At 44.0% G+C, this 15,911-nt stretch overlaps 1 protein-coding gene across 3 annotated transcripts in view; it reads left to right on the top strand.

Annotated features, from left to right (window-relative positions):
- The window catches only part of TRRAP (transformation/transcription domain associated protein), a 115,042-nt gene extending 100,126 nt beyond the window's left edge, over positions 1–14,916 (top strand). For all 3 annotated transcript variants that reach the window (XM_069983849.1, XM_069983851.1, XM_069983852.1), the window contains exons 68-71: positions 7,528–7,712; positions 10,659–10,862; positions 11,858–12,052; positions 13,622–14,916. In XM_069983849.1, coding sequence (XP_069839950.1) covers positions 7,528–7,712; positions 10,659–10,862; positions 11,858–12,052; positions 13,622–13,906 — 869 coding nt within the window. In that variant the 3' untranslated portion in view covers positions 13,907–14,916. The remainder of the gene's footprint in view (positions 1–7,527; positions 7,713–10,658; positions 10,863–11,857; positions 12,053–13,621) is intronic.
- The last annotated feature ends 995 nt before the right edge of the window (positions 14,917–15,911 follow it).

Below are 15,911 nucleotides of genomic sequence, written 5' to 3'. Positions count from 1 at the left end.
TGAATGCATCAGTAATGCTGCACAGGTTGCACTATAGGTCCCGTCAGCCTCTACATTACCTGTTGTTCTGGCTGTGAAGGAAAGAGTCGAGTAGGCACATTATACACCCTTTAGGTGACACTATTAGAAAGAAGAGACAATAGATGAAGCTCACAGCTCAGCCTCTCCCTCCCTGTGGAATGACCTTTTCAAAGGTCACAGAGCATACCCAGTAAGATTTCCCATTCATGTCACTTGGACAGGTCCTGTCCATTGTTGTCCATTAAGCTTGCTGAAAAGCATATCTCTAAATGCCGTTATGACAAGTTCAGGCAAGATGGCAGCCCCCATAATGTACAGAAAAAAAATGGAAAATAGAAACCGATTAGAAAAAAAAACATGCTCCAGTATCTGGCTGTAATTGGAAGAAAGAAAAGTTGAGCAACCTTGTATCATAGACACATTTTTACCATGCCAAAAAGTTTCCTTTCAGACAGATAGACGTTTGTCAGATATGAGCACGAATTGCTTTTATTGAGGTCAACCAGGGGCTGCGGGGGAGGGGAGGTTACTTGTTTATTGGTTGAACGCACGACTACGGACATGTGTTCAGCTGATCTAATATTGATGACTTCTTTCTGGAGAATAAGTCATCAATTTTAAAAGGCTGAATAACCCCTTTAAGACCACACTTCCCAGAAACCAAGAATACTGGGCGAGTGCAGCTCTGAAGCATACACAGTTATGAATCCATCTTTATATACAACCTATAACTTAGAATCATAAGATTAGTAATAACAGGCATTTATGTACTAGATATTGGACATTATGGGAGAGATTTATCCAACATGGTGTAAAGTGAAACTGGCTCAGTTGCCCCTAGCAACCAATCAGATTCCACCTTTAATTTTCCAAAGAGTCTGTGAGGAATGAAAGGTGGAATCTGATTGGTTGCTAGGGGCAACTGAGCCAGTTTCACTTTATACCATGTTTGATTAATCTCCCCCTATATGTAAAGTGGCTAATAAAATTATATACTAATACTATATGCTGTCTTATAAAGGAGCAGGGGTGTATATACCATTTTAGTAAATGTAAGGCTTTTGCTGGCTGCGTCTCTTTAAGTTTCTCGTGCCCTCAGGATAGGGGACGTTGAGCTGCACATCTCATTGTTCTGTCCTGGCGGGTAATCCTGCTCAGGTAAATATTTATTATGGTTTATGTGAGCCGATAGAAGCGTTCCTCTAAGCTCATAATGCCAATGGTAATCTCCGGATGACAGTCTGTACCTGCTCAGCCCCGTCTGTGCTTCATTCTCCTGCCAGGATGTTTCATAGTCACCAGTGCAGCAGCGTTGTGGTCACACTAGGCTATGAGTGTGGAATGAGTGGACTATACACCCTCAATAACTCTCCTCCCCATACCTGTGAACCTTCAGCACAGCAGAACCTTCATGTATTCACTATGGATCCATCATCTGCATAGGTGAAATCCCCAGCAATAAGCTGTGCTCTTTGGAGGGAACCTGCTACTAAGTATTCAGTATTCCTGCAGCGCCCCCACAGTGCAGATAAAGCAGTACACACTTCCCAATAAAAACCAAAAATTGTTTACGTAATGCAAATATATACTACAGTAGGTCCTCCAGAGCAAGACCGTATCCTCCTCCACTCCAAGGCGGGTAAAATAGGCGCAGGTCCAAGGGTTAATAGTGATATAAAATATCATAAAGTTTATTAAAAGAATTATGCTAGCGACTAGTGATGTCACGATACCAGAATTTTGAGTTCGATACCGATACTAACTTTTTTATTTCGATACTCAATACCAGTTCGATACTTAGTAAAGTATAAAAAAACAAAACAAAATACAGTGGTAGAAATATAATACCCCTGCACTATTACAGTGATACCAATTTTTGGACTATTTTTATTTTATTGTGTTAAAAATAAAGTTAGTGATATCTGTCTAAGACAGCTCTGCTGCATCAGCTATCACTAAGACAGCTCTGCTACATCCGATATCACTAAGACAGCTCTGCTGCATCAGCTATCACGAAGACAGCTCTGCTGCATCAGCTATCACGAAGACAGCTCTGCTGCATCAGCTATCACGAAGACAGCTCTGCTACATCAGCTATCACTAAGACAGCTCTGCTACATCAGCTATCACTAAGACAGCTCTGCTACATCCGATATCACTAAGACAGCTCTGCTACATCAGCTATCACTAAGACAGCTCTGCTGCATCAGCTATCACTAAGACAGCTCTGCTGCATCAGCTATCACTAAGACAGCTCTGCTGCATCAGCTATCACTAAGACAGCTCTGCTGCATCAGCTATCACTAAGACAGCTCTGCTACATCCGATATCACTAAGACAGCTCTGCTACATCCGATATCACTAAGACAGCTCTGCTACATCAGCTATCACTAAGACAGCTCTGCTACATCAGCTATCACTAAGACAGCTCTGCTACATCAGCTATCACTAAGACAGCTCTGCTACATCAGCTATCACTAAGACAGCTCTGCTACATCAGCTATCACTAAGACAGCTCTGCTACATCAGCTATCACTAAGACAGCTCTGCTACATCAGCTATCACTAAGACAGCTCTGCTACATCAGCTATCACTAAGACAGCTCTGCTACATCAGCTATCACTAAGACAGCTCTGCTACATCAGCTATCAGTAAGACAGCTCTGCTACATCAGCTATCAGTAAGACAGCTCTGCTACATCAGCTATCAGTAAGACAGCTCTGCTACATCAGCTATCAGTAAGACAGCTCTTCTACATCAGCTATCAGTAAGACAGCTCTGCTACATCAGCTATCAGTAAGACAGCTCTGCTACATCAGCTATCAGTAAGACAGCTCTGCTACATCAGCTATCAGTAAGACAGCTCTGCTACATCAGCTATCACTAAGACAGCTCTGCTACATCAGCTATCACTAAGACAGCTCTGCTACATCAGCTATCACTAAGACAGCTCTGCTACATCAGCTATCACTAAGACAGCTCTGCTACATCAGCTATCACTAAGACAGCTCTGCTACATCAGCTATCACTAAGACAGCTCTGCTACATCAGCTATCACTAAGACAGCTCTGCTGCATCAGCTATCACTAAGACAGCTCTGCTGCATCAGCTATCACTTAGACAGCTCTGCAGCATCAGCTATCACTAAGACAGATCTGCTGCATCAGATAACACTAAGACAGCTCTGCTACATCAGATAACACTAAGACAGCTCTGCTGCACCACCCATCACTAAGACAGCTCTGCTGCATCAGATAACACTAAGACAGCTCTGCTGCATCAGATAACACTAAGACAGCTCTGCTGCACCACCCATCACTAAGACAGCTCTACTGCACCAGTTACCAAGATTGCGGAGGAAGAGAAGAGGAGGTTAGACAGGATCCCACACACTACAGCCGATCTTATCTGCTCCACTCAGCCCCGGCCACCTCCCCCACCTGCCAGCCGGCTGGATCCTCACATGTGCTGCACTTCCCCCGGATCTCACAGACCCCCGCTCTCCCTCTTCATCCTCCCCACCTCCAGCCTTCTCCGTCCTCCTCTCTCCGTGACCTCCCGCTCTCCCTCTCCAGCCGCTCTCTTCTGTGCAGCTCCGGCTCCTCTCCCAGACCTCCCGCTCTCCATCTCCTCCGTCCTCTCTCCCAGACCTCCCGCTCTCCCTCCAGCCTTCTCCTCCGTCCTCTCTCCCGGACCTCCCGCTCTCCCTCCAGCCTTCTCCTCCGTCCTCCTCTCCCGCTCTCCCTCTCCAGCCACTCTCCGTGCAGCTCCGACTCCTCGGCATAAATCATCTCTCTGATAACAGAGCGGAGCCGGACTCTGTTATCAGAGAGACACCAGCAGCGGGGGTCTGTTACACACAGTAGCCGACCCCCGCTGTATATGGAGCGGGCTCAGGAGGGGTCAGATGCCGCTGTCAGTGTGACAGCGGCATCTATAATATACTTAAATAGCCGGCACTAGCAATAGCTAAGTGTCGGCTATTTGAAATTGGCGCCAATGGGAGCGGAGGGAGGGAGAGCAGAGGAGGGGACTGCAGGGGGAGGCACATAGAGAACACGGCCGGCGCTCAGCTAGCCGCCCACCGTGTTCTCAGCTTAACTTAAAGTTTCGATACCAGGAAATCCTGGTATCGAACCGTTTTTTTTGCCCGAAATATCGATAGTAGTATCGATATTTCGGTGCATCGTGCATCCCTACTAGCGACACTGTGGCATTGGCATAATTCTTTTAATAAATTTTATAGATATTTTATATCACTATTACCCCTTGGACCTGCACCTGTTTTACCCGCCTTAGAGTGGAGGAGGATACTGACTGTCTTTAATCCCTGTGGGGATTAGTCTGGAGTGGCTGCGGTTCATTCACATGCTATCAGTAAGAGTTGTGCCTTACACCAGCACAACCTTCTCAGGTGAGGGTTCTATGTGCTTACTTTCACCACTACAGCCCTGTCTGAATTACGCTATGGAGCGCTGTCTTATATTTTGTCTCCAGAGCAAGAGACATGCTTTGTAGCCATCCTCTACCCTGACTACAGTCCTGAACAGAAGATTCTTCTCTGGTAAAGGGGTACTCCAGAGATTTTTTTTTATATAGATTTGTTAATTACTTCTATTTATAAAATCTCAAGTCTTCCAGTACTTATCAGCTGCTGTATGTCCTACAGGAAGTGGTGTATTCTTTCCGGTCTGGCACAGCGCTCTCTGCTGCCACCTGGATAAAGGTTTTCTATAGGGATTTCCTACTGCTTTTGACAGTTTCTGACATGGACAGAGGTGGCAGCAGAGAGCACTGTGTCAGACTGGGAAGAATACACGACTTCCTTCAGGACAAACAGCAGATTTACATATCTATAACGTTCTAGCGCCAGTTCCCCGCCACTCCCTCTGGAGTACCCCTTTAACTCAGAGCTCTCTAATAAGCTTATGGAAATGAGATTTGTGATCCATTTAACTTAGATGTATTTTTCTGCATTGATGGTCAGAACGGAGCCCCTCGCCCTTTGTGAACGCTGTATTATTCCTAGATGCCTTATTGCTCTACAGAACTTCATGCTCCATCAGTGCCCTGTGTATTGTATGGTATGTAAAGTGCCATCGTGTGTTCGTTCTTTGTGGGTTACATGCCTAAAGATGCTTTTCATGTCACATGTTGGAGAATCTGCTGGTCTGGAAATGTTGTGCTGTTTAGAGATGGCTACATTTTTTTTTTTTTTTACCAATTTCCATAATTCCTCTGTGGCAATGCTGAGCGCAGTGATGTATTTGTGATGCTGAGTAAGCACAATAGAACTTCATCTATTTTTGCAAAGGGCATCAGAACCAGTGGACCGTGAGTAGTATTTAGGATTGATCTGCTCTCCTGACATGTCTGTTTTAGTAAAAAAAAGTTATATTCTCCGTGAAATAAGTCTGGAGCATCTTTTCTTAAAAATCTCTTGAAGGGCCCTATTACACAGAGCAATAATTATGACTCCATGTAATAATGACCATGATCAGATGGCGACGATCATTGGCGGATCGTGTCTCTTGGCCCTGACCATAAATCATTGGTTGCCGACTGCGCTTCGCTACGTGTAAAAATGATGCATGGCTAACAATTGTGTAAAGTAAATAATACAGTATATACATACCTGTCCATGCTGCCCGCTGTCTGCAGCTGCCAGTGGAAATTCAGAGCCAGTCTCTGAAGTGGCAGGCCACATAGCCCATCACTGGCTAGGCAGCCGGCAGAAGCACCAGGGCCCATGGAGAGGTATGTTTGTATGTATTTCCAGGAGAAATAACAGAGGAGCTTCACAATTCATAACGTGCTCCAGAATTATTATTTTTTTTTTTATTTATGTTGACACTGAGTAAAAGTGGCGGAATTGACTTGTCAATTCTTTGAGCGGAGAGCGACGGAAGCAGAGGCGTGCGAGCCATCCCTTAGAGACAGTCTGAAACACTGAGACAGGTGGGATTCTGTGGCGGAGAGCTCTTCACTCAGTGTGAACATATCCGAAGGGTCCTATTACACGGCCCAATAATAAACCGTAAACGAGTGCCGATCTGCTAGATCGGCGCTCATTTACTTGAGCTATTACACAGGACGATTATCGTGCAGCCCTTAAAGCAACTCTGTACCCACAATCTGCCCCCCAAAACTGCTTGTACCGTCAGATAGCTGCTTTTAATCAAACATCTGTCCTGGGGTCCGTTTGGCAGGTGATGCAGTTAGTGTCCTAAAAAACAACCTTTTAAACTTGCAACCCTGTGCCAAATGGCCGTGGCCTAGAGTGTCTGTGCATTAGGCTGGCACACCCTCTCTGTCCCTCCTCCCCGCCCTCCTCATCATTAGGAATGCTCCAGGCAGATTATCTCCTATTCATCACCTGGTTGAGGACGGCACATGGGCTGGATCGTTAAGGCACCTGTGCAGCGTTCACTGCAGAGGAATAGGAAAAATCCTGACAGTGGCATTCCTAATGATGAGGAGGGTGGGGAGGAGGGACGGAGGGGTGGTGCAAGGTTAGGGCACAGATACTCTAGGCCACGGCAGTTTAACACAGGGCTGCAAGTTTAAAAGTTGTTTTTTAGGACAATAACTGCATTACCTGCCAAAACGGACCCCAGGGCAGACCTTGTATTAAAAGCAGCTATCCGAAGGTACAAGCAGTTTGGGAGGGACAGATTGTGGGTACAGAGTCGCTTTAACTCACCTTACTGCATTCCCAATTGTCCTTGTGCCTTCCGCGCTGTGTTCAACTCTGCCTCTGCTCAGGTCTTTGCAGAGACAGAGAGACCAGAGCAGAGACAGAGTTGAACACAGAGCGGAAGGCCTCTAAGGATTCCCAGGAAGGCTGTAAGGTGAGTTAATAATTATTATTTTACACTATAATCATGGTCCATGCATCGCTATTACACGCAGCAATGTGTGGCTGGCGCCCAATGATTTTAGGTCTGAACCTAAAGAAACGATAAGCCAAAGATCATTTTATCAGCGGATTGTACTCTCTATTACACAACGCGATAATCGGCCTGGTTCAGACGATTATCGCTCCGTGTGACAGGGCCATTACAGTGAATTTAGTGTAACAGACAGGTCAGGAGATCTAACAAGTGTTCTTGGCTGCACCCGAGCCTCTGTCATTTCTGTTAAGGAATGTCAGCCTTGGGCTGTCAGGGCATGATGGGAGTTGTAGTTTTGCAATAACAGGAAAGCCACAGGTACTGACCACTGGACTATATCTATATACCTGAATACTAGTGTTGATCTGGCCTTTTACGCCCTATTTCATAGGTATATACGAGTTTATTGTCTTGTTGTTGGCCTTTTCATTAGCTGGAGCAGATTAGCACATTGCTTCTCGGTGATCTCAGGGATCAGCTTATTTGTTTGTCTAATTTCCTGGACCTGCAGAGGAATCTCCAGAATGAAGCTCAGGCCTCCACGTCTGCATAACTATCTTATTGCATTAATCAATCTCTTCCTTTCTCTCCTTCTCCAAACAATAATTTCCAGTCCCCCGTGTAGTGGCCGTCTCACCGCAGATGCGTCTGGTTGAAGACAATCCCTCTTCTCTCTCCTTGGTGGAGATCTATAAGCAGCGCTGTGCCAAGAAAGGCATCGAGCATGACAACCCTATTTCACGTTACTATGACAGATTGGCCACAGTTCAAGCACGAGGGACTCAGGCCAGTCATCAGGTACGAGATCTTTGATTAATGAATTTGGAAGCCGCACTGTAGAGCCATTCTGCACCCTGCACCGGCTTCATCACCCGGTGGTATGCGCTGCCGTGCAAGTATGTCATTTCACTGGAAATGAGCTCCACATAAGATGATAATAAGCTTAGTCATCCCCAGCAGCTGGACAGGACTCTCTGATCTTCATATGGTCATCTGCTCCGTGAAATGAGACATTTGTATGTGTGCATCGCACTGCTTTAACTCCTTCAGAGTCATGGAACTCTGATATTATATATATATATATATATATATATATATATATATATATATATATATATATATATATATATATATATATAATATTAGTTTTTTCCACCCCACCGCTTCTCCAGATTATCATATGTTCGGGATTGTTAGATTCTCATAGAAAAACACATTTATATGTACAGAGAGCTAATCTCTCTCTCTTTTTTTTTTTTTTTTATAGAAAATGCTTACATAAACTATATGACTAACACTTATATTGGTGGCCTATACTAAACGTAGCCCATCTGTGATTGAAGTGAGCCTGATCGCTGGGGCCTATGCCGGTTAATAGAGTAGCAGTTAGGCCCCCCTTCTTAATCACTTAAAGGGGGTACACTGCATTACCAACCGTAGTCACAACTGTGCCTGTGGTTCATCAATGTCCTGGGAATTGGACCCACATCAATTACATAAGGATCTATATGTAGAATAAGACAGTCTTCCCTTTATCAGTCCCATTTAGTTGAATTGGACAGAGCTCCAATACCAGGAAAAGTTAGTCATATACATGGCACTGTGCCTGATGGAGTCCCAGGAACTGGACACACACCATTTAGATATTGATGGCCCATATATTATATTCGATCATTGAGGGTCTGACATTTGGGGCCATTGCTGATCAGCATCCCTGGAATGAAGCAGAGCTGAGGTCACGACATATGTACAGCACTGGGCCTCATGGAGGTCCTGATAGCAAGACCTGCACCATCACTATGGCCTATACTTGAGAGAGACCATTAATAAGCCACAGAGTTTCTCTTTTAGTCAAGACAATATAGGATCATCCTTCTAAATCCCATTTACTTGGATGGAGCAGAGCTTTATATATGCCCAATAGAAGCAAACCACAATTGTAACCCAATCCCTTTCTCCACACAAGCACTAGTAGTCTAGTAGTAACCTGTGTGGCTGAGCGCCCTCACTCCAGGGTCAGGCTGCTGGATGACGGATTAGCATTGTGCCACAGGTCTGCTGTAAGCACCACACACACAGCAGATTAATGCACAGCCCCCAGTGAGTTATGAGACCTTGTGGCTTAATATGACAGACGTGTTAATATCCAATAAAGAAAGCAATTCCTCTAATTAAAGCAAATGGTTTGTATAATAAAAAAAGAAAAAAAAATGGCTTCCAGTGCATAAGATTTTATTCTCTCATTATCTCGGAGAGGTTTTCCTGCCCGCTCTGGATGCTTTAAAGAACAGTCAGTCTGTATTTCTCAGCTATAACCTACTTTTTACTGCTAATAATTCCCCTGCAGTTTACTGAGCCCTCTAAGAAATGCTGTAGACAGGCGGTCAGGTCTTCAGTGCATTTCACAAGTCAGATTTGAAAGATCTAACAAATTGATCACAGCTGGATCGGGCTACAGAGTGGCCACCTCACCGGTGCAGCCAGAAGGCCCCAACCATGGTGGATGTATGGTAAAAGGAGAGATTGGAGACTTTTCATGTATATCCAAACAACCTAAATCCAAAGGTTTTTTATTCCCTAAAGGCTGTGGAGACCTTACTAGGCTATGTAGATCCTACATACAAAATTAAGCAACCTCCTAAATAGTCTTCATTAAAACGCTGCTGCTCAGAGAAGGATGACATACATTTTCCATAATGACTTCATGCTCTTAGTGTTAGAAATAGTAGCAGCAAGACACCAGTTATCTACAGACAGGAGGTGGAGAAACCCTGGAGAACAGCTCACACAGGCTGGAGAAAGAGATGAGGGCAGATATAAGGGAGTCAGCTGGGGAGAATCATACAAGCTTTGTACAAGTTATTTCCCAAGCAAAATCCACACTACTTTCAGAATTGTTCTTCTCTGTGCTATGGCAAAAAGCGGTTGATGCTGTGGATTTCTAGATCTGCAAGTCCATTTTTTGTAAAAAAATTTTGTTAAAAGTTCACATACACACTTTGTGGATTTACGCTGTATGAATCCACAACAGGATATAGTACACATTATTTTTTTTTTTTTGTCAAATCTGACCTGTATGAATTTACAGGTTATCTGGGAATCAAAAATAAACCATCACCCCCCCCCCCCCCCAAAAAAAAAAGAGACCTGCCCCACTCACCCAGTCCACATTTTTCTATAATGTGAATGGATAGAAAACGGACATACTGCAGCATCCGTTTTTACCTTTTGTTAACTTTTTTTTTTTATGCTGTGAGCGCTGGAATATAGTTTCCCTCGCCTTTTCCATTCAACCATTGATTTCAGCTTGTGGAGCAGATCTTGTAGGAGAACCTAGCGGTAAATTGCCCTGCAGGGGTCTGCTCTGGACCTCCAGCCTGGCCATGGGCCGCCATTCCATTCATTAGATCCAGTTTGTACACCCTGGTTTTCGCCAGCCCCCGTCCTGTTCTGATCTATATTCTATTACTTTCCTCTTTTACCCTTTATTTCATACCTCTTTGGTCTTTACAGTCACGGCTCACTACACCTGAAGCGCTTTCCTTCTATGTGTGAAGCAATAACTAGGAGCATCCGCTGTGTGATATTTCTGCTACCATTACACACAGGCACATCACATAGCCAATCTTGATCACTCTCTCTCAAGGTAGCTGCTGTAAAGCTATCAATCAGCTTGTGAAGCATCTAGATTACATCCAAGGCTGAAGCCTGAAATAATATGAATCCTCTTTTGATTTGTTGTAGGTCTTGCGTGACATCTTGAAGGAAGTGCAGAGTAACATGGTGCCACGTAGCATGCTGAAGGAATGGGCTCTCCACACGTTCCCCAACGCCACCGACTACTGGACCTTCCGGAAGATGTTTACCATCCAGCTGGCTTTGATCGGCTTTGCAGAATTTGTCTTTCATTTGAACAGGCTGAATCCCGAGATGCTGCAGATAGCACAGGTGTGTGGAGTATTGGAAGAGGCGGCAAATATTGTGGCGTTCATCAAAGCGCTCAAGCGGAGCGGGACGCTACAAATCCCCCTTTAATTGCAGGCCGGGCCTCACCCTTTCAGCGCCAGCTGCTTGTGGACTGGATCTGCTGCTGTTTACTGTGTGCTTTGGATTAAAGTGATGTTTGCCTTGCACATTGAATCAATTGAACATGCAGTGACTTAGTGTAGAGGAATGAAACAACAGAGGGATAGTATTTAGAAAAAAAATCTCCACTGCGTAAGGTACATGGTACCTGAAGTCAGCCCAAAATCTGATTATACAAGAAGAACACCTGTAAATGATAATGCCAGCCATATGCCACTGCCCCCAAGTTGTGAACTACATAGAGATGATCTGGTTTACCTGGTTATTTAAAGGGGTATTCCTATCTGATGAAGTAATAGCATATCGGGGCAGTGCCTTGGAGTCTTAGGCTGCATTCACACGATCCATGTAATGTAATGGAACGTTTCCCTGCAAGGCATGATGTATCAATAACACGCAGGGAGTGGGAAAACTGCTAGAAATTCTGCGGCACTGTAGTGACTGAGCCGCTAATCGTGTTCCTACCATAGAGACTGGCAGACAAGCATCCTAGAACCACCTGGCTGTCCAGAAATGAGCAGTACGCACAGGACCATGGTCTTTCCTTGCTGGGTTTACACTATGATGCTGCTACAGTTATTCCTACTGGAAGTATTTAGCTATATTGGTAACTGATGAGTAGGCTGTGTCCGAGCACATTGACAGTACCCAGGCTGTGCTGACTGTATCACGTCCCTATTGATGTCGGGAATTATGATATTATTAGTCATACATTTCCAGGAGGAATAACAGAAATTCAGAACAGTTCAGAGAAAATCTGATCCAAAATAATATATATTTTTTTTTTAACCAAAATGGCAGGAGAGGTGACAGATCCTCCATAACATCCGTTCCTAATCTTTCTCCTTCTCTCGCAGGACACTGGAAAGCTGAATGTTGCTTATTTTCGGTTCGATATTAATGATGCCACCGGAGACTTGGATGCCAATCGCCCTGTCCCATTCCGGCTCACCCCAAATATTTCCGAGTTCCTTACCACCATTGGAGTGTCCGGTCCACTGACTGCTTCCATGATCGCCGTCGCTCGCTGCTTTGCACAGCCAAACTTCAAGGTAATTCAGAATGACATGTATAGATTACATTAAAAGAAACCTCAGCGTCTATATCAACATCAAGGTGTATGGAAATGAATAGTAAAAAGTAACCTTGTCTCTCGCTCTATACTAATGCTGGCATCGCTAACGTTGCCCTCTATGGCGAAAAAGATGGAATTGAACAAATAGAATTTTTTTTTTATATATATAAAAATCTGAAGCTTATGCCTTTTTGATTTGGCACCACGTATCCACTTTTATCTATTTCACAATTCTACAAACTCATTACAGCCGCAGGATATTACACCGCGGCTTTTTAACATGCGGGCATTCTTTTGCATAACCAGGATATTCCAGTTTTGGATTTAAGGCACGCTCCCTCACTAAGCAATAAAGTGTAGGGATGCAGTGATTTTAATAGGAGGTCACTGCAGGGTGGATTTTATTCAGAGGAGGCCGCCATAATCATTTTCTTGCACATTATCTCATTTCCGCCCAAATTCCTTCCCGCTGAAAGCTTCTATACGAACAGGTCTGGGCCGATTAGTGGAGCCGTCCAGTCATAGCAGCTGCTAACGTTTCCTGCCAAATCCATAGAAGCCAGTTTTGACAATTCAGAAGCGTTGGCTCATATATTTTATTACAGAGGGTAGAACATAAGATGCAGAACTCTGCACAGTAGATTAAGTAACTCACAGCGTGTTCTTGATATAAACCCCAATACTCCTATTAATATTGCATGCTGGGAGTAGCTCTAGGCGAGTTCATACGGTTGCAAGGCTCGATGCCTGTTTTTCTGCTAAGTGGATTTTTCTCTCTGCATTCATATTGCATGGTGTAGTCATTTGGAGTTTGCTAAAGGCACACTAAGCCCTTTTTTCCCTTTAGGAGATAAGTGGATACCAGTGCGGATCTTGCCCCCTTCCTGAAACCCATTGCTAATTATTTAGTCGTTTTAAAGGGATATTTTCATCTCACGAAAGCAGCCAGGCCGACTGCTTCAAACAATTTGTGTAACTTTGGTTGACTTTAATCTGAGTTGCATAGTCCTGTGTTCTACTACTTACTGTATGTAAGACTGGGTGTTGGGGAAACAGCATAACTCATGGTGCTATGCTCTTACGCAATTAAAGTCGATGAGAGTTATGTAAATTATATGAAACAGCCTTCTCTGCTGTTTTCAGCATCAGCTCCAAGCCTGAAAGCTGTCGTATGGAGATGGGACTATAGCTTTAAAGGGTTTGTCCCACGATTATAACTTAAAACTCTCTGATCATTGGGGGTCAAAACACTGGGACTCCACCAGTCACAAGAAGAAAGTTCCCATGAGTATGAGTACGAATGTGGAATTACAGCGAACAATTTTAGGTTCAGATCTAAATCAACGACATATGAACGATTTTTCGATTGTTGCCTGCAATTACACAGATTACAGTTTAAATTTGAACGATATAACGATTTTTCGCACGATAATCGCCACATGTAATAGGGCCCTTACAGTATTGGCCCAAGTGCGGACTGAAATTGGGAAACTAAACTTGACTTCACTTCATTGCAGCTCACTAAATCTTCTCCTTTTCTTATTAGGTTGACGGCATTCTGAAAACCGTTCTACGAGATGAAATCATTGCTTGGCACAAGAAAACACAAGAGGACACTTCTTCCCCACTGTCGCCTGCTGGGCAGCCCGAAAACATGGACAGCCAACAGCTGGTTTCACTGGTTCAGAAAGCAGTCACTGCCATCGTGACCCGGCTGCACAATCTGGCCCAGTTCGACGGAGGAGAGAGCAAAGTCAACACATTGGTCGCCGCTGCCAATAGTCTGGATAACTTGTGCCGTATGGACCCTGCATGGCATCCCTGGCTGTAACTGGACTTTGATATATATATAAATTAACCCTCTATCCTGCCAAGAAGTCGCTTGGATAATAAAGGGGTTTAAAGCTGTGAAAAGTTTTTTTTTATTTTACTTTTTGTACAACTTTTTTGGTTGTGCTATGTCTTTAACCAACTATAACGTAAACCAGAAAACCTCCCTGCTTGGGACATCTCTGACTTAGTCGATTCCACAATTACAGAACACGTGATGGGCTCTTTAGGGGCAATCTGCCCACCTCTAAGGAGGCTTATCATGTTTACAGAACACTTCTTTCTCCTGTCATTAAGCGCCATGCTTTTAACAAAGAGAGCATTGATTTTCTTCAGGTTCAAACACATTTCAAAACTTATAAAATAGCAGCTATAGAGGATGAGATACACAAAGGGACCCTGTACAGACACATAATGATTTTTTCCCCCTTCCCTCTCTTATTGTGCTCTTGCTTTTATACAAACCAAGAAAAAGGAGGAGGAAAAAAAAAATTTGAGGGAGTTGTAATATTTTATATCTTTTAATAGCGGTGAGGCCACAATGGCTCCTTGGTGTGGAGCGGCGTAACTTTCATACGCTAGGGGCGACGCTCACCTGAATGGTTCTTGTAATAAGACTGGGCTGTACAAAGTAATGTATTGTGTATAGATTTTTCTTTTTCCCTTGTTACATAAAGTTCTTAAACAAAGCCGTGCCATGCAAGCAAGAAGTCTCGCATCGAGCTCACCAAGCCATTTGTTATGTGAATGTACATTGTACCCAGGGCACGAGCTTACACAGTACTGAGGCCTATGTTGACTGTTTTTCTCTTTTTGTTGTTGCCTTTTTGCTGTTTGGAGAATACTTTGTCGGCGCTGACGATGGCCACGACTGGTTTCTACTTTATAAGGACTGGTTACGCTTCTGTCATTCTTTGTTATGAGCTGTTTTATAAATGCCCAGTGTTAAGAGAACTCGTTCTTACAAGTATTTGTACATCCGTTTTCAAAATAAAATATTTTGAAACATTTCTCTTGTTGTATTTTCGCTGTGTTTTTTTTTCCCCTGTAATAATAAAAGTGAGATTTATGGCTTTGTTCACACTGAAAGTCAAATGACAGAGAAGTGTCAACTATAAAGGACGTATCACACGAAACGATTATTGGCCGATAATCGTATTGTGTAGTAGAAGACAACGATCAGCCGACATGAACAATGTCAGCTGATCGTTGCTGTCGTTTGTCTTTCAACATGTTGAAAGTCAAACGACTAATTTAGCAGCGATCTGCTGCCATCTCTCCGTAGAATAGGAGCAGCGGCAACAGAACGCTGCTATCTGCCATGTGCTGCCTGGACGATCAAGCGATCACCGGGGCAGCTCCCTGTGGCCCTCCCTGTACTCACCCGTTTGCTGCCGCTGTAGTAGCTCTGGCGGGGACAGCGCTCGTTTGCTTCTCTCCATCGTCCCATGTAATAGGGGCTTAATTTCTGTAATAGGGACTTAATGACTTAAGATGGAGTACAGTCCCCTTCACAGACACCAAATTATAACAGGGGACATGCATGTGTGTATAGGGTTACTGTTCTACTTTGTGGTCTGTGTTTTTGCCAGTACAATAGAGCTGTCAATAATGGGCTTATTACAACTACAACTTATCAACTCTTCACAGAATACCGTGCTTAGCAATGTTCCACAGTCCAGTACAGCATTGGGCATATTGACCCCAATCCCATCCAATTAGGGGCACGTGATTGGTTGGAATGTGTATTAAAATGTGATGCCACCACTAGGGGGAGCCTAGTGAATACTGTTTTTACCAATAGTATTGCAGATTAGCAGAGGATGGTAGGTCTTAACCCTTTAAGGACGGGGCCAATTTTCGTTTTTTGCGTTTTCGTTTTTTCCCTCCTTGTGTTTAAAAGGCCATAGCACTTGCATTTTTCCACCCAGAAACCCACATGAGCCCTTATTTTTTGCGTCACTAATTGTACTTTGCAATGACAGGCAGAATTTTTGCATAAAGTA

This window comes from Dendropsophus ebraccatus, chromosome 9 (genome assembly GCF_027789765.1).
Source record: "Dendropsophus ebraccatus isolate aDenEbr1 chromosome 9, aDenEbr1.pat, whole genome shotgun sequence".
Classification (NCBI taxonomy): Eukaryota; Metazoa; Chordata; class Amphibia; order Anura; family Hylidae; genus Dendropsophus; species Dendropsophus ebraccatus.
This window is presented reverse-complemented; position numbering and strand designations above follow the sequence as displayed.